Source organism: Scardinius erythrophthalmus, assembly GCF_964197995.2.
Source record: "Scardinius erythrophthalmus genome assembly, chromosome: 13".
Classification (NCBI taxonomy): domain Eukaryota; kingdom Metazoa; phylum Chordata; class Actinopteri; order Cypriniformes; family Leuciscidae; genus Scardinius; species Scardinius erythrophthalmus.
This window is the reverse complement of record NC_138233.1, coordinates 8,259,549-8,277,459: the sequence shown is the minus strand read 5'-3', so window position 1 is coordinate 8,277,459 and position 17,911 is coordinate 8,259,549. Positions and strand designations below refer to the sequence as shown.

Genomic DNA, 17,911 nt, shown 5'->3' with positions numbered 1-17,911 from the left:
CAGGTAGTTACAGTTAAAATACAAAGCATTACAACAAATGTGAGCAACAGAACATAGATGCAGTAGTATTAAAGAAATAAAAAAAAACAAAAAAAAACCAGGAACAATATAACACACTATTCTCGCTCACTATGATGCTGTGTTGATTTAAAACAGATGAAGTATTTATTTTAATGAAAATTAATTTTGCATTAATATTTAATTGCTCACCATCCAAAAGTTAGTCTTTGGGCATCAATTCCTGATGCTTTGTACTACAAAAAAAAAACAAGCATAAAACAGTAACACATAAGAATGAAATCATTATAAATTACTGCTCATTAAAATTCTCAAAATAATGATCTGTTCTGTATCACCTCCATGCCAAAGCCTCTTATGTCAGGCTGCTGTTACTGTCCCATGGAGCAACTGCATCCATGAGGCATATCCCTGATCTCTTATCATCTCCAAGAGCTCAATTATGATCCTCCATGAAAAATATTGACCATAGCGAGGGCTGCTTGCACCCTCATTCGACCTGCACATTGAGGACAGTCAATATCAACCAATATTATTGAGATACCGTCACTTGAGGGACCGTAAAGTCACTGAAACTGCTCGGGTTCTTGAAGAACTTCAAGGCTGGGAGAGACGTTTCCTCTTGAGTTTCTGAAGCATTCCCTGCTCCTTTCAAAACAAAATGGGATGTGATGCAAAAATTCTTGTATCGGCACCAGTTGAGCGGGTCAGTCCAGCATGCCCATGCAACATTCACCCGAGCTCATTACAGGCAGCTGATGGTGAAAAATGCTGTCATCTTATGCTCCAGGAATAATTTTTTTTTATATATATAACACAAACAATGCAAAAACAGCACCCACTATTTGGTCCAAAAAAAAAAAAAAGTTTATGAAAAAATAACACTGATGAGTGTTCATCGAAGTCTCTTGTCTTTATAAAATGTAGAAATATTTAAAAAGTGAAAAAGCTGTATGAAATTCCAATATATATCACATCAATATGTACAGACGACATGCCTCAGGTTACACATCACTGCAAAAGAACAACAGACAAACGATATTAGTCACAAGCAAACCATAAAAAATCCAAAATAAGAACATAAAACAGCTATGTGGCATTTATGTGGCATGTGTACTGAAGCACACTGCAGTCAGGTCATTTTAAATAGGCAGTTGTTAATGGTAAAGTCACACGGTTATGGTATATTCAAGTGTCATAATGCATTATTTTTTTTTACTTTTTACTGACCTTGTGCCAGCAACCTGGTATTGGAAGTCCATCAGGACCCTTGAAAAAAAAAAAAAAAATGAGTGTAAGAGCAGATAATCCTTTTTTAATTGCAATTGTATTTAACAAATGAATGTGTTAAAATGGTAATAATAAATAAATTATATATATATATTGCCATTTAAATTGGTATTATTGCCTGCAAACATACACTGCACACAAATTCTAATTGTTTTTGATCAAAAAAATGTATGCATGCATTTTTATTCTATTTTGTAATAATGTATAGAAAACATCAACTTAAACACTCAAACTCAGCAAAGGATCACAACAACAACAAAAACTAGATTTTTACATACATGCTTGCCAAACTCAGGTGTTATGAAGCAAGTAACACTAAATAAATAATATCAGATCATTACATAATGCTTGATAAGTTACAATGTTTCTTGTGAATCTTAGTTAATATTTTTTTATGCATCAGCTTTGGATTTTATAACCCTTAAATATAAAGTTTGGGGTTGGGAAGATTTAAATGTTTTTGAAAGAAGGCTGCATTTATTTGATAAAAAAAAAAAAAACAGTAAAAATATCAACTGAAATAGTATTACATTTTAAAAGAAATATATATAATTCATTCCTGTGATGAAAAGCTGAATTTTCAGCATCATTACTCCAGTCTTCAGTGTCACGTGATCCTTCAGATTCAGAAATCATTCTAATATGATGATTTGCTGCTCAAGACATTTTTCTTATTATTATCAATGTTGAAAAGAGTTGTGCTGCTTAATATTTTTCTGGAAATTGATACGTTTTTTTTTTCAGGATTCTTTGATGAATAGAAATCTTTTGTAGCATTATAAATCACTTTTGATCAATTTAATGCAGCCTTGCCGAATAAAAGTATCAATTTCTTTCAAATGAAAAAAAAAATCGTTCTGACCCCAAACTTTTGAACTGTTTATGTAGGTGACAGATAGTTTAAAAGGAGTAGTTAAAAAGGAAAAGGAAGTGTCAGAAACAGAGTAGAGAAAGAGAAAGAGAGAGAGAGAGAGAGAGAGAGAGAGAGAGAGAGAGTAGAGAGAGAGAGAGAGAGAGAGAGAGAGAGAGAGAGAGAGAGAGAGAGAGAGAGAGAGAGAGAGAGAGAGAGAGAGAGAGAGAGAGAGAGAGAGAGAGAGAGAGAGAGAGAGAGAGAGAGAGAGAGAGAGAGAGCAGGCAGATATACTGTACCAGTGGGCAGGGGGCCTCAGGGGCCGACTGCCCCATTTCCACCGCCTCTTTTTTACATCCATCACCTCCCTGTCAGCGAGAGCATACATACAGAATATACACTCCCATAATGACTAAAAACAAACAACACACACACACTCACTCTGGAGAGCCCAATCAAAGAGAAACTGAAACGGAACAGCAGTCTATAGAAACATACAGAAGGAAGGCGAGGAAATGTGGAAAAGGGAAAAAAGATGTCTGTGATATGTGTGCGCCCAGATGGGCACAACATCGTCCTTCCTGACAGAATTACCCGGCATGTTTTTTCACCTGATTTTCAGCAGTATGAATCTGTAATACATCAACACATATAAACATTTCAAAAGTAGCTACAGCACGCACCACGGGACAGGGCTGGTCCAGACCCGGCGGTCCCTGCTCGCCTTTCTTTCCCTTGAGCCCTCTCTTTCCAACAGGACCGCGATCTCCCTGTGAACAGGACCAACCATCGGAATGAATTCAACAAGATCACTTGAAGTACAGGACTATGTACAGTCAGTACGGTAAATAAATAAAGCACTGTTTTATTGAACATCTGTGACAGTTTCATTGATTGTCTGAGGTAAATATGATACAGCACCTGCTCTCCTCTCTCCCCACGCTCACCCCTGTCTCCTTTAAGGCCAGGAAAACCCTGCGATACAAGAATATCAAGACTTACATCAAGAGATTCACCAGCCGATAGATAGATAGAATGAAAGATAGATAGATAGATAGATAGATAGATAGATAGATAGATAGATAGATAGATAGATAGATAGATAGATAGATAGATAGATAGATAGATAGATAGATAGATAGATAGATAGATAGATAGATAGATAGATAGATAGATAGATAGATAGATAGATAGATAGATAGATAGATAGATAGATAGATAGATAGATAGATAGATAGATAGATAGATAGATAGATAGATAGATAGATAGATAGATAGATAGATAGATAGAAAGATAGATAGATAGATAGATAGATAGATAGATAGATAGATAGATAGATAGATAGATAGATAGATAGATAGATAGATAGATAGATAGATAGATAGATAGATAGATAGATAGATAGATAGATAGATAGATAGATAGATAGATAGATAGAGCTGCTTACATCTAATCCAGGTTCCCCTGGTTTTCCCTGTGAAAGAAAAATATATACAATTTAAGCTATATTAATACCAGTACAAGTACCTGTCAAATTACTTTACAATTAGGTTTAGGCATTACATTTCACATTCATCAAATCAAATAAAAATGTATTTATGAATCACTTTAAAAACCACAAAGTGCAATAAAAATTAATAAATAAAATATTAAATTAGAGGAGGAGCTGAAAGGAATAAAATAGTTAGCACAAATACATTTGTTCAAACCTAATGGCCATTACAAATAGTGATAAGTTGTGTACCTTTTCACCCTTTGTGCCGGGTAGACCAACTAATCCTGTTGCTCCCGGGGGCCCTTGAGGACCCTGAAGGCCCTATAAAACATAATAATAAGTATAAACCATCAGATATGTTATGGTTATAGCTTACAGATATAATAAACATGGATAACTTCATAAGAGAGTAAATAAAAGTCGGGCTTCCAAGGAATCAATTTATTGGACTGTACGACGTTTTCTGGATGTGCGCATACAACTACCATGGATAACTTCATACTCATAACATCCACAGGCCAATCGTACATCTATGTGAATGTGGCTTTTGCTTTTAAATCCAGGACTAGTGCATTATGGGATTAGATGATCTCACTTGTATTCCTGAAGCACCGCTTTCTCCCTTCTCTCCTTTAATGCTCTCCCCTGGATCACCCTGCGAGAGATTCAGTACAGCGTTTAAGACTTCACTGGATATCTCCAGATATTTATTGTGGAGTTCAAAGTAGTTAAGTTTGGTTTATGATGCATTTCATGTCAAAGTAAAAAGTTGGATAAATCACTCAATTTAGGAATCCATATAAATGAATAGATTTTGTTTTAAGAAAATAAACACCTACTTTGGTGCCTGGCATGCCACGATGACCCTAAAACACACATAATAACGGTCACAAACTTTGAATCATGTTATTATATCACTCTTAAAATCATGATCTTGCAGATGACATTTAAACTCCATCAAAGCAAAAAAAAAGAGAGAGAACGTATTGTTAGGCTAAGTACAGTTTGGTTACATAATAATGTGATACAGATAAAAATCCAAGGATAAATAACACGAGACATGATACATCAAAATGACTCATTCATTCCATTTTATGGCAGTCACTTGTAAAATTGTCATCATATTTGTTCTCAGATGTCATCAAATGAACTGAAAGTCAAATATCATATAAGTCTAAAATGTGTCTCACCATGTATCCAGGCTGTCCTGGTGGACCTGGAGGCCCTGGTGGTCCCGGCTGTGAAATCATCTGAACCTGTAGATAGTCATAAACCACAGCTGAAGATGACTGTACTCCTGACACTATTTATTCGAATATTAATGAACGAGTCAATAAATGCGGATGCAGTTGTACTAACCAGATTGTCTTCTAGTATAGAGTCTCCTTTCTCTCCTTTCTGCCCATCCACTCCCTTTAACAAATTTAATTCATATCAATAAAATGATAAAAAAATAAATTAGAATATTTAGAAGGAGAAAAATGTATACATACAGAGGGACCAGACAGGCCCATTTCTCCTTTCTCCCCCCTCTCTCCAATTTCACCAGGCTCTCCAGTGTCTCCCTTATCACCCTGATGATCAAATGAATCCAAATATTGATGTGTAATTCATTTGCATGAACCTCAGAGATCTAAATTAGTCATTAACATTTAATGAACTCAATTGTTCTTGTCCTTGTAAAACTATGGTTATAAAGTGATATTGGGTTGAACGAATTATCACCTTTTCGCCATCAACCCCAGCAGGCCCAGGTAAGCCAAGTTCACCCTGTTTGGATGAATGAAACATACTCAGAGAAGAACAGAATTGATATTTCTCATTATGCTATTAATTAGTGAATAGCTTACATCGTCTCTGACAATCACACATTCCAACCGAGCCACTCGTTAAGAGTTAACACTGTGGAAATTGATCAAATTGTGAAAGATATTCACCTTTGGACCTTCTTTTCCTGGTTGTCCCGGGGGTCCAGGAGGGCCAGGTGGTCCCTATTTGGGAAGCAAACGGAACAGAAAGAATTAAAGCTTATAAAATGGTCTTTTTGAAAACCCCACTTATGCATTTTGAGAACCACAAACCTCTGATAAACCTCATTTTACGACTGCTATAAAACAGGGAAATGTTGTTCCAATATAACTCTTAATGTGTAATCAACCATGTGGGATCTGAAACTTTTGGAGTATGAAAACAACATCCCTTAACAATGTTGGTGGCATTCTTTGATGGAAATATTGCTATTCTTTAGTCTGATACAAACCATAATTATTGGCTGATCTTTTTAATTTCCTTGACACCATATTTCAATGTATCAGTACAATGAGCTGGCAAGGTTTGTGGTTCGATAAACATTTCAGACTGATTACACTGTTGATAGAGATGACCACAAAGCCTTGCAAATGTCAAAAATAACAGATTTCCTAATTTTTCCTCCCATTTCCCAATTGCTGTGTGACAAAACACAGACTTTCAAAGAAGGGCATCATCCAGAACATTTAAACAGACACTATAATTAATGTAACCACAAGAACCATTCATTAAACAGCCCATATACACATTCTCAGAACAAGAATATGCACAACAACATTTGCTACTAATTGCATCTAATTTCACAAATCTGTCTTTGGTATGTTACAAGAAGCATAGCATAGTAAAGTAAAATTATTTGAACAATAATTTTAAATTTCATTTTGTCAGTCAGGTTTACTTCACTGTCTTACAACATAATGTTGCATGCATGCAACAGACTGATAATAATAATAATAATAATAGTAGTTATATTAATAATATATAATACAAAAAAAACATTATTTACAGTGTTTCATTTGGCAACTGCAAAAAAAAAATCATGTTCACACGCAAATACAGTGAGTATTTGTTAAGGACAAGGATCAGGCTGCATATTTAACCAAAAAAAAGCAGAAATGGCAACCCATGCTATATTACAGTTACCGAGACACTGATGGTTTTGATGGCCTGCCAGAAAAAAAAATCAACTAATGTCAGACCTCAGATTTTAGAACACATTTGGTATTAATACAAGTACAACCATGAATTTATAGTCATCTGTGGTTTACATTGTTGCATTACAGGAAGTCTAACCAGTAACATCAAATTGACATTAATCCAGATGGCCAACTAGCAAAAAATAACAGATTTATAAGTTATTGAGAAGATTTTTTTTTTAGCAATTACCATTAATAAAATCACAACTCACCTGAAAGGCATCTAAGAGTTTGCCATTAAAGTCAATGATGTCACCAGATGCTGATGTGCCTTTCTCTCCGGTGAGGCCCTGCCGGGATGAGAAAAAATGTTACACAACTGACCACACAAATCTGCAAGTATTCTCAGATGTGGAGAGGTGTTTCTCTGGTTTTGTTTTGTAATTCTAATGTATTAAAAATCACAACGTCCTCATTGTACAACATCACCACTGGTATTTATGAACAACAGCAGAACTGATTTATTTCTGACATTATGTTTTAATGTTATTTAAAGTACATTACGATAAATACTTTGACTTGATTTATGTTTCATGTGTCAGAACTTCCATTAAGGGAACATTAGTGAGACATGTATTTATGCTCCCTGGTTTGCACAGTGCACTGTGGGACTTTTTAAGGAACAAACATTTCAGTGCACTGGAAAGATTTTGCGATTGAGACAAACCTTAAAATGGCAGACTCCCTGATCAGTGTCCAGACTACTGAACTAGGGAGCTGATTGGGACACACCCATGGTCAAGAAGACGATCAGCTGAAGTTCAAACTGAGCATCAGAATGGGGAAGAAATGGAATTTAAGTGACTTCCCAGCTAGCAGAAAGTCGTCTATTAGACACTGAATAGACTAATTACGACTTTTCAACGTTGAAAACAGGTCGATCTTCAACGTCTTGATGGAATATGTAAAACTCTTTAAATTTATTTGAGATAATAATGAACATAGTTTGGTAGTTTTTTTTTCTCCGTTATTTTAGCATGTATAACAGACTTATCCTGTCTTTGATGATCAGTTGAAAACACGTAGTCAAACAGTCCGGCCGAAACTACTTAGTTGAAATCCCGTTGTAAACCAGTCCAAGGCGGACCGACTTATTTTCAACTATATTTCAACGCTGAAAGACAGTAATTGTTAACTGGGTTTGAAAGTGGCATGGTTGTTGATACCAGATGGGCTGGTATGAGTATTTCAGAAACTGCTGATCCATTGGGATTTTCACACACAACCATCTCTAGGGTTTACAGAGAATGGTCTGAAAAAGAGGAAATATCCAGAGAGCAGCAGCTCTGTGGGTGAAAATGCCTTGTTGGTGCCAGAGATCAGAGGAGAATGGCCAGACTGGTTCGAGCTGATAGAAAGGCAACAGTAACACAAACAACTACTCATTACAACCGAGGTCTGCAGAAGAGCATCTCTGAACGCTCAACATGTCAAACCTTGAAGCAGATGAACAACAGCAGCAGAAGAACACACACCGGTGCCACTGTCAGCTGAGGACAGGAAACAATTCGCTACAAGGCTACAATTCGCACAGCCTTACCAAAATTGGAATATAGAAGATTGGAAAAATGTTGCCTGGTCTGATGAGTCTCCCACAGCACGCCTCCCAGGGAATGGTCCTCGAGAGAATTTCGTCGCTTTTGTGGAATGGGTGCAGGCGAATAATGGATCAGCTTTTACCATCTGTCCAGCGGAGGACATCACCAGCCCCATTACGGACCCAGAACCCAGCCAGCCATCACATTGCTGCACGGATATAAAGCCAGAGCCAACGCAGACAGAGAGGCCGAGTCTGACGCGATGCACGAGTCAGCGCCATAGAAAAAGAATGAGCCAACCATCGCCCGAGCGCCACATTGAGTCTGACCAGGTGTGTGAGCCGGCAACATAATGCGCTGTGGGAGTACTTGTGAAGTTTGAGGGAATGGGGGAAGACCCCACCCACACTCCCACCACTGAGGAGTGAGGGACCTTCAGCTACACTTCGTCCCTCAACCCCTTCGGCTTTGTCTGGCAATGTAGGGCTCCGCCTTCCCTCTGACTCCACCTCAGTCCTCTGGCTCCACCTCAGTACTCAGACCCACTGACTCCACCTCAGTCCTCTGGCTCTACCTCAGTCCTCTGACTCCACCTCAGTCGTCTGGCTCCGCCTAGGTCCTCAGACCCACTGACTCCACCTCAGTCCTCTGGCTCTACCTCAGTCCTCTGGCTCCGCCTAGGTCCTCAGACCCACTGATTCCACCTCAGTCCTCTGGCTCCGCCTAGGTCCTCAGACCCACTGAATCCACCTCAGTCCTCTGGCTCCACCTCAGTCCTCTGGCTCCGCCTAGGTCCTCAGACCCACTGACTCCACCTCAGTCCTCTGGCTCTGCCTAGGTCCTCAGACCCACTGACTCCACCTCAGTCCTCTGGCTCCGCCTAGGTCCTCAGACCCACTGACTCCACCTCAGTCCTCTGGCTCTACCTCAGTCCTCTGGCTCCGCCTAGGTCCTCAGACCCACTGATTCCACCTCAGTCCTCTGGCTCCGCCTAGGTCCTCAGACCCACTGACTCCACCTCAGTCCTCTGGCTCCACCTCAGTCCTCTGGCTCCGCCTAGGTCCTCAGACCCACTGACTCCACCTCAGTCCTCTGGCTCTACCTCAGTCCTCTGGCTCCGCCTAGGTCCTCAGACCCACTGACTCCACCTCAGTCCTCTGGCTCTACCTCAGTCCTCTGGCTCCGCCTAGGTCCTCAGACCCACTGACTCCACCTCAGTCCTCTGGCTCTACCTCAGTCCTCTGGCTCCGCCTAGGTCCTCAGACCCACTGACTCCACCTCAGTCCTCTGGCTCTGCCTAGGTCCTCAGACCCACTGACTCCACCTCAGTCCTCTGGCTCCGCCTAGGTCCTCAGACCCACTGACTCCACCTCAGTCCTCTGGCTCTACCTCAGTCCTCTGGCTCCGCCTAGGTCCTCAGACCCACTGATTCCACCTCAGTCCTCTGGCTCCGCCTAGGTCCTCAGACCCACTGACTCCACCTCAGTCCTCTGGCTCCACCTCAGTCCTCTGGCTCCGCCTAGGTCCTCAGACCCACTGACTCCACCTCAGTCCTCTGGCTCTACCTCAGTCCTCTGGCTCCGCCTAGGTCCTCAGACCCACTGACTCCACCTCAGTCCTCTGGCTCTACCTCAGTCCTCTGGCTCCGCCTAGGTCCTCAGACCCACTGACTCCACCTCAGTCCTCTGGCTCTACCTCAGTCCTCTGGCTCCGCCTAGGTCCTCAGACCCACTGACTCCACCTCAGTCCTCTGGCTCTACCTCAGTCCTCTGGCTCCGCCTAGGTCCTCAGACCCACTGACTCCACCTCAGTCCTCTGGCTCTACCTCAGTCCTCTGGCTCCGCCTAGGTCCTCAGACCCACTGACTCCACCTCAGTCCTCTGGCTCTACCTGAGTCCTCTGACTCCACCTCAGTCCTCAGACCCAGTGACTCCACCTCAGTCCTCTGGCTCCGCCTAGGTCCTCAGACCCACTGACTCCACCTCAGTCCTCTGGCTCTACCTCAGTCCTCTGACTCCACCTCAGTCCTCAGACCCACAGGCTCCACCTCAGTCCTCAGACCCACAGGCTCCACCTCAGTCCTCTGGCTCCACCTCAGTCCTCTGGCTCCCCCTCAGATGCTCGTCACTATGGCTTCGTCTCTACTAGTTCCTGGTTAGTTTCCTTGATTGTTAATCAGTGACACCTGTCTCCGTTCAGTTTGATTACCTTCTCCATGTATTTAGCCTTGTGCTTCCTTAGTTCCTTTGTCCGGTATCGCCTTTATTTAACGTGGTTGTGTTATGTATTCTTCTGCAATCTCCTGAGTGTTCCCTGTTTATTTTATTAATAACTGTTTTTGTTTTCTATCTCGTCGTGCGCTTCTTTACAGCATTTTACAGCTTTTTTGCATTTATGCAATAGAAGAATCATTTTGATTCTCCCCGAAGAACCTTTTAGTCAACTGTAACGAGGTTTGTTGTTACGGGAAGAAGGAGGCGGGAACCGGCGAACATTCAAACATTTTTAATCAAAATAAAACAAATACAAAATGAAAGTAAAAGCCAGCAGCCCCTCACGGACGACTGCTGGCAACACCAAACAGAAAACAAAACACAACATCAAATAAAATCAGGCCTGTCCTCTCTCGCTCTTCACTGTCGTCGCTCCTCCTTTATGCTTCCGCTCCTCCGTGAGAGATGCGAGACCGGTGCGTCGCGCAGGTGTCGCTCATTTGCAATCGCGCCACCGGCCTCGTGCCGTCCTCCCACGGCCCTCGACCTCGTCCTGCTCGCCACATACCCCCATCGCCCCTCGCAGGCCGGGGGGTACCACCGAGGCTGCGCCTACTCCCCCCCCCCCCCTCCCGTGGGGGGACCGATCACGGCGGCTGCGGTACCTGGGGGTATGGACAGACGAGGCGAGAGAAAAGGAGACGGAAGCATGAGGAGCGACAGAGACGAGAGAGGGGAGAGAGGAGAAACAAACAAACAAACAAAAAAAAATTCTTGATCCGGTTCCCGGACACACTGCCGCTCGGTCCTCAACCAGCTGAGAGTCACTCGCGGTGCCATGCGATGGCACTGGACATCCGTTGGGGGACGGCTCGACGCTCCTCCACCTCCTGGCGGACGGCGATGGCTCCTCCGATCGAGGGCAGCTGGCAGCGAGCCTCCCGTCCCCTGCTCCGCCCCCATCATGGCCGACGGCAACAGGCTCCGGCCCACGGCGAACGGGAGCAACTCCTCCGCTCCCTCGCGGATGGCAGCCATCCCTCCTCGACCCAGGAGGATGGCAGCGAGCTCTCCGTCCCACCAGATCTTCTTTCGATCCAGCACCATCGCCTCGGGCAGCAATCGGCGGCAGACGCTCCCTCGTGCTGCCCGACCTCCTCAGCACCGCGATACCTCCCAGCAGCGAGGGCTCTCCGACAGCGTGTCCCTCCTTCCTCCCGGTTTTCGGCACCAATGTAACGAGGTTTGTTGTTACGGGAAGAAGGAGGCGGGAACCGGCGAACATTCAAACATTTTTAATCAAAATAAAACAAATACAAAATGAAAGTAAAAGCCAGCAGCCCCTCACGGACGACTGCTGGCAACACCAAACAGAAAACAAAACACAACATCAAATAAAATCAGGCCTGTCCTCTCTCGCTCTTCACTGTCGTCGCTCCTCCTTTATGCTTCCGCTCCTCCGTGAGAGATGCGAGACCGGTGCGTCGCGCAGGTGTCGCTCATTTGCAATCGCGCCACCGGCCTCGTGCCGTCCTCCCACGGCCCTCGACCTCGTCCTGCTCGCCACATCAACATTTCTTGATTTGTTTTTCACTGTGAAGAACATTTAACACTAGAACTGCCATGGCGGTCATTTTGACCGTTTTGAATTTTATATCTGCGATAACTTTGTTGAAAAAATAAATACAATCCTGCTGGTACCTGACTTTTCCTAAAAGTGTCTGTATTTTCATTTAAAATGTTTTTCATATAAATTACACATAAGGCAAAAAAACAAATGAACATATTTACCTATTTCGGCCATAGACAGTCATATTGACCGCACTGAATTTTGCGGTATTGTTATAGGCTATACCAATATACACAACAATAAAATGTGGTAAAAAATACACTAAACATTTTCAACAACAAATCATTTAAATGTAATGATATTCAGAACAGAACAAGAATGAAAAAATAACTATAAACAAGCCAAAATGAAATACTTTATAAGCAAAAGTGAAAGTAGCCTAAGCGGCGTTAGGCTCACGTAACTCTCTAATTAGAATCAAAATGTTTCAACATTTGCGATGTATTTGGATGGTAAACTATTCTTTATTATAGGCTTTGTACTTCACTCACGTTCCAATATCGACGGAAAAAATCATCCTCTTCACATGCGCAAAATGGTACGAATTGTACTAGGCTACTGACAAACAGAGCAGTGGAATTTTTTTACATGTTAGGTTGACTATTTTATTATTATATTTTATTATGGCTATAATGAACAGGCTGCAATGTCAAGATTGCAATGCTGGAATATGGTGTGTGTGTGTGTGTGTGTGTGTGTGTGTGTGTGTGTGTGTGTGTGTGTGTGTGTGTGTGTGTGTGTGTGTGTGTGTGTGTGTGTCGGCGGGCGCGGGCGCGATTGAACAGTGGAAACTAGGCTACTCCGTCATTTTGTTCAGGACATCTACGGATATAATTTATTTATAAATGTATAATTAAACTTGTTTAAATGTACAGTTTGGTGTTGTTTTGTTTTTAAAAGACATCCTAATACAATAAATGCATTCATCTCTCAATTGGGTATTTATCATTAAAGATATAGAGTTTGGAATCTAGCGGTCAAAATGACTGCTTGCGGCAGTTCTAGTAGTTATGGAATTCTGGCACTTCTAGTGTTAAATAATCTAAAGAACTTTTTTCCACTATAAAGAACCTTTTGTGCAATGAAAAGTTTCCATGGCTGTTAAAGGTTCTTCATGGAACCATAGATACATCATTCCTCACCATTTCGCCCTGGGGTCCTTGTTCTCCAACATCTCCTTTATCTCCCTGAGAAATACAAAGCCCAAATCAAACCAACACAATCAATCAGACTTATATTACCCATTTACTCTAAGTCCTGTCTTTGTTGGAATCACTGTATATAAATATATAAAGCAGAGATAGCTTCACCTTCAAGCCTGGCAGACCATCAGTTCCTCGGTCACCCTGAGGGCCTGGCTCTCCCTGCTCGCCCTGCCAAACGTATAAAGAGCATTTAAATTAATATAGAACAGATCGCGGAGAATGAGATTGCAGCAAAAGATGCTTGAACAGAGCAGTCGGATCCATATGAAGTCCATTACACTATGAAATCATTCTTATTACGCTGCTAATGATTAAGTAATAAGAGGCTATGGTCAAATTGAGCGTATGATCAAACCCAAAGAATATGCTGCATGGGAGGATTGAAAGAAACAAAATGAAAGAGTGCATAACAGAAGATAAATACACAAATGAATGGGTAAAAAATATTTCTTGAAGTCTCATTTAAATACCATAATGGACGAAAAGGACCTTGAAAACAGTATGTTTTTGGATCATGATTATGAACTTTTCAATATTCAGGTGTCAAAAAAACAAGAATCTGACCTTTGACCCTGGGGGTCCCTGTGGTCCTGGGTAACCCTGATCACCAACTTCACCCTGTAAAACAGTTCAAACAGTCCAAAAATGCAAGGATGAAGACACAAACACTTAATATCATACGTCACTGCTTTCAAAATGTGTCAACACTTCTGATCTATGTGAAAGACTGACAACAACGACCTAAAATCACGTGCTTATCAGGGTATCAGCTGCACATAAATTGTTTTAAGATATGTACATTAGTTGATACTTTGAATGTTATCTGTAATATTTATGGTCTTTCTCGGCAGGATAAGCGATACAGAAATTGTTAAGATGGGTGTGTTTTCTGCACACTGCCGACACAGGTAACTGAACTAACACAAAATAGATTTCTTTATGAATGTAATTATGCAGGAAATATTAGGCATGAACATTTATCTTGGATTATTAGCAGAAATTGATTTGAATATATAATAAATATTACTATACATACAATCTATTATTATTTTGCACTATATTATATAAAAAAGTTTTACCATGCATCATCTTGCTCAGAGCAACAGCATAAATGCTTGGAAATAAAGCTTGATGTCTTTAAATCCACACGCAGTCAGCTTCATTCAAGTTGTGAAGCGTGTATATTATTTCCTCATGTCTTTTTGTTGACAAACATCCACTTCAGACTCTTGGAGATCTTGTAAACCATTAAAAAGCCACAGGTCAGCTCAAATTATATGACGGTTTGCATGAATTAAGTGTTATTTGTATCATGTAACCAACGTTTAAGTGGTTATCTTTACTGCTTCGAAATACATGCCGTTAATGAAAACACTGTTGAATCATTTAGTTACTGTACGAATAAAAACAGCATTATATGACACAATATAATTACATAACCACAGTGAATAATGATGAACTAAGTTGTATGCGCATGCCTTACAAAGCATAAATCTGTATTCAGATTTCAGAGGAATCGTTTTGACATTTGTAATACAGTACAAATGGTGAGGTGTCTCATCAGTTGATATTTGTTATTTATGTTATTTAAACAAATAACCATTAAAATGTTTAGGATGTTTGGGTTGTAAGAATGTACAGAGAGACTTCAGATATAAAAACGCTGACTCGTTAGGTAATGTTTTCTCATTAAAATCAGATGATTTCCTAATAATTCAATTGAATGTCAGGGAATACTGGGGAATACCAATATGGCGGCACGGTGGCTTCACTTTTTATGACGTCATGACATGAGCAATCCAGTCATTTAAATAGATCAGTGGTCAAAACCTAATTAATGATGTAATGCACGTTCATGTTACATTTATGCATTTGGCAGACGCTTTTATCTAAAGCGACTCACATTGCATTTCTAGGTACACATTTACATTCTTATCAATTCTTGCTTTCCCCAGGAATCGAACCCATGACCTTGGCGTCGCAAGCGCCAACACTCTACTGTTTGAGCTACAGGAAGAGTGAAATTGTAGACCATTCTCAGTCACGCTGCAGTAGACGTTCATTAACAGTCTGTTTCTGTGGTCAGTTTTGAGAAACATTTTAGAGAAATTTTAAGATAATACGGCTGAACAAGTTCTAGCTAACTACCTGAATAACAGCGCATCCCGTTTACAGACATTTGAAGACATTTAACACAAAAATCCATGTGAGATTTGCGATGTAATGTAAGTCACCACTCACGACAGATCTTTTTCTGTGTTACGACGTTCATCCAAGTGTTGTCTAGTGTTGGGCAAGTTACAAGTTAAAAAAGAAAATCTTTAGCAGTGTATTTAGATTACTGTACTAATTACTTTCTCTAAAAAATATTGCATTACTTATGACTAATTACTTTCTAAATGCCATATCAACTTCTACCAGTTGAACAATACAAGGATAGACATGAAACTGCTCAGTCCTACTTTACATTAGGTGTCTTTAACTACAATGTACTAACATTTAAATTAATAATTTGATACAATACACACTTATTATTGTGTACTGTACTGTACATACATACTTTTAAAAATACCTGCATGTAATTACAGCTGTAATTAATTTCTGTAATTACATCAATAAGATGCATTTAGAACATTTTCTAATTAGAAAATTCCATTTCATGCCATCTTTATAGTCAAGATGAAAAACAAGTTTTACCCTATTTACTTTCTTAATGTCTTAAGGTCTTATTGGGAACACTGCATCATTTCACATGATTCCAAAGAAAGATCTTGGTCTTGGTACTAATGTTTCGATGTAAAAGCTTGATTCAGCTCTGACGGCTGACGTCACCCTCCCCTCCCCTCCCCTCCCCTCTCCTCTCCTCTAGCCACATATAAAAGACCACTTTTCAATTTTCATAGATAAAAAAAAAAAATTCACTTAGAAATAAATCAAATTACTGAAGCAAAAAGGGTTGCGAACACTATTTCATGCTGACTTTATGTACAACAGGCCCATGAGACTTCAACACTGGCTAAGAACATACTCACATGTATGTTTTTCATCTTAGCCTCTCACTCACAAACATGCACATGTACTAAAACTAAACTGCTATAACACATTAAAAGTCTTTCTAGTGAAACAGGAATAATTCAAGACATCATACAGATGTCAGTGCGACCAGACGTCAGTGTGTTTAAGGACAGCTGAAGTCAGCAAGCACTTACCAGCACAAAGGACAAAACACTCAAACATGCTGTTCAAATTTATGCCGAGAGGAAAGAATTTAGTCTTTCATAAAATTGAGAAAGCAAGACATTTACCTAAAAAACAAGAAACATCTTGATCATAAGGATGAGCATACACACACACACACAGGGTTTGTGTTTTTATCTTACCGGTTTTCCTGGTAAACCTCTTTGTCCCTGCAGAGAGAGAAAACATGTTTGAAAGAAAGTAACATACAATTATATAATGTAAGCCATGAAGACCATGGCCATGATGATCATAAACAGCGCTGCACGCTCACCTCTATTCCATCTAGTCCTGGAGCACCCTAGAGAGACAGAGAAGCATTTAAGAGTTTCTTTAATACACTAAACTTTTAAGATGTACCGTCCACAAACTTACAGTCAGTGTTTGATTGATGCCAGAGCTCTTGTTTTGAAGGAGACCAGCGCTATAGAACCAAAAGTCATATGTGCCAGTCCTAAAGTGCATCATTATTACATTAAATGGCTTGATTGGGTTAGTGGTATGAGTTTCACATTAAATATCAAGTTAAGTCAAGTCAAATTTATCTGTATAGTGCTTTTCGCATATCGTAAAATATTTATAATATCTTAATGTCTCATAGTCACAGATTAGAGCTGGGAAATAATATAGTTTACATTTTGTGGCAATACAAGCAATCAAGCAGTTGAGATATGCTATATAGTATAATATGCAAATATACTATATATGTATGCGAATAATGTTGGACATTATACATATAATTATATATACAACTTTATAAAGTGCTGAGCGATGATAGTTACATTTTGCGACGAGACATGCCTGGTTTCACATCTCAGGATGGTATACATATTCTTTTTAACAAACCAAACAAAATTATGCCATTTAGTATCAGAAGAGAGGCCACTTTTGATCGCATTTTATTTAGTAATAGTTTTAAAAATGTTGGTCACGAAGTTACCCAGTTTTCACTGTTCTTTTTTTTCTTTTTTTTTTTTTCTTAAAGGGATAGTTCACCCCCCCCAAAAAAATAATTGTCAGCACTTACCCTCAAGTTGTTCTAAACCTGTATGAGTTGATGATCTTCTGTTGACTGTTAATCAAACAGTGTTTAACTTCAATAACTAAGTTGACTTTCATAGAGGGGAAAAAAATGTTAAGTCAGTGGCTATCGTCAACTGTTTGATTACCAACATTCTTTAAAATATCTTCTTTTTAAGAAACTATGACAGTAAATGATGACAAAATGTTAATTTTTGTGTGAACTATCCCTTTAAAATGGGGTCTGTGCAGAGACTGCTGTGTCTGTCATTTAACCACTAGGGGGCAGTGATATAAAGCTTTGGCTATTTTAGTTGAACGTTCATCATCAGATTTTGGGCACCAATAGCAAACACCTTCTCATTACTGATACAAGGTTATCATATGTTTATTCTCCTTTTATAATTAA

General features: G+C 40.1%; 1 protein-coding gene across 1 annotated transcript in view; it reads right to left on the bottom strand.

Moving 5' to 3' along the window:
• Nucleotides 1–558: 558 nt before the first annotated feature.
• The window catches only part of col23a1a (collagen type XXIII alpha 1 chain a), a 132,072-nt gene continuing 114,719 nt past the window's right edge, over nt 559–17,911 (bottom strand). The window contains exons 12-32 of the mRNA XM_081383522.1: nt 16,757–16,783; nt 16,626–16,652; nt 13,810–13,863; nt 13,351–13,413; nt 13,183–13,227; nt 6,872–6,949; nt 6,607–6,630; nt 5,592–5,645; nt 5,380–5,424; nt 5,148–5,228; nt 5,014–5,067; nt 4,845–4,910; nt 4,494–4,520; nt 4,250–4,309; nt 3,904–3,975; nt 3,607–3,633; nt 3,080–3,133; nt 2,842–2,928; nt 2,458–2,526; nt 1,249–1,287; nt 559–666 (exon numbers count right to left, since the gene is read on the bottom strand). Of these exons, the coding sequence (XP_081239648.1) occupies nt 616–666; nt 1,249–1,287; nt 2,458–2,526; nt 2,842–2,928; nt 3,080–3,133; nt 3,607–3,633; nt 3,904–3,975; nt 4,250–4,309; nt 4,494–4,520; nt 4,845–4,910; nt 5,014–5,067; nt 5,148–5,228; nt 5,380–5,424; nt 5,592–5,645; nt 6,607–6,630; nt 6,872–6,949; nt 13,183–13,227; nt 13,351–13,413; nt 13,810–13,863; nt 16,626–16,652; nt 16,757–16,783 (1,104 nt within the window). The 3' untranslated portion in view covers nt 559–615. The remainder of the gene's footprint in view (nt 667–1,248; nt 1,288–2,457; nt 2,527–2,841; nt 2,929–3,079; nt 3,134–3,606; nt 3,634–3,903; nt 3,976–4,249; nt 4,310–4,493; nt 4,521–4,844; nt 4,911–5,013; nt 5,068–5,147; nt 5,229–5,379; nt 5,425–5,591; nt 5,646–6,606; nt 6,631–6,871; nt 6,950–13,182; nt 13,228–13,350; nt 13,414–13,809; nt 13,864–16,625; nt 16,653–16,756; nt 16,784–17,911) is intronic.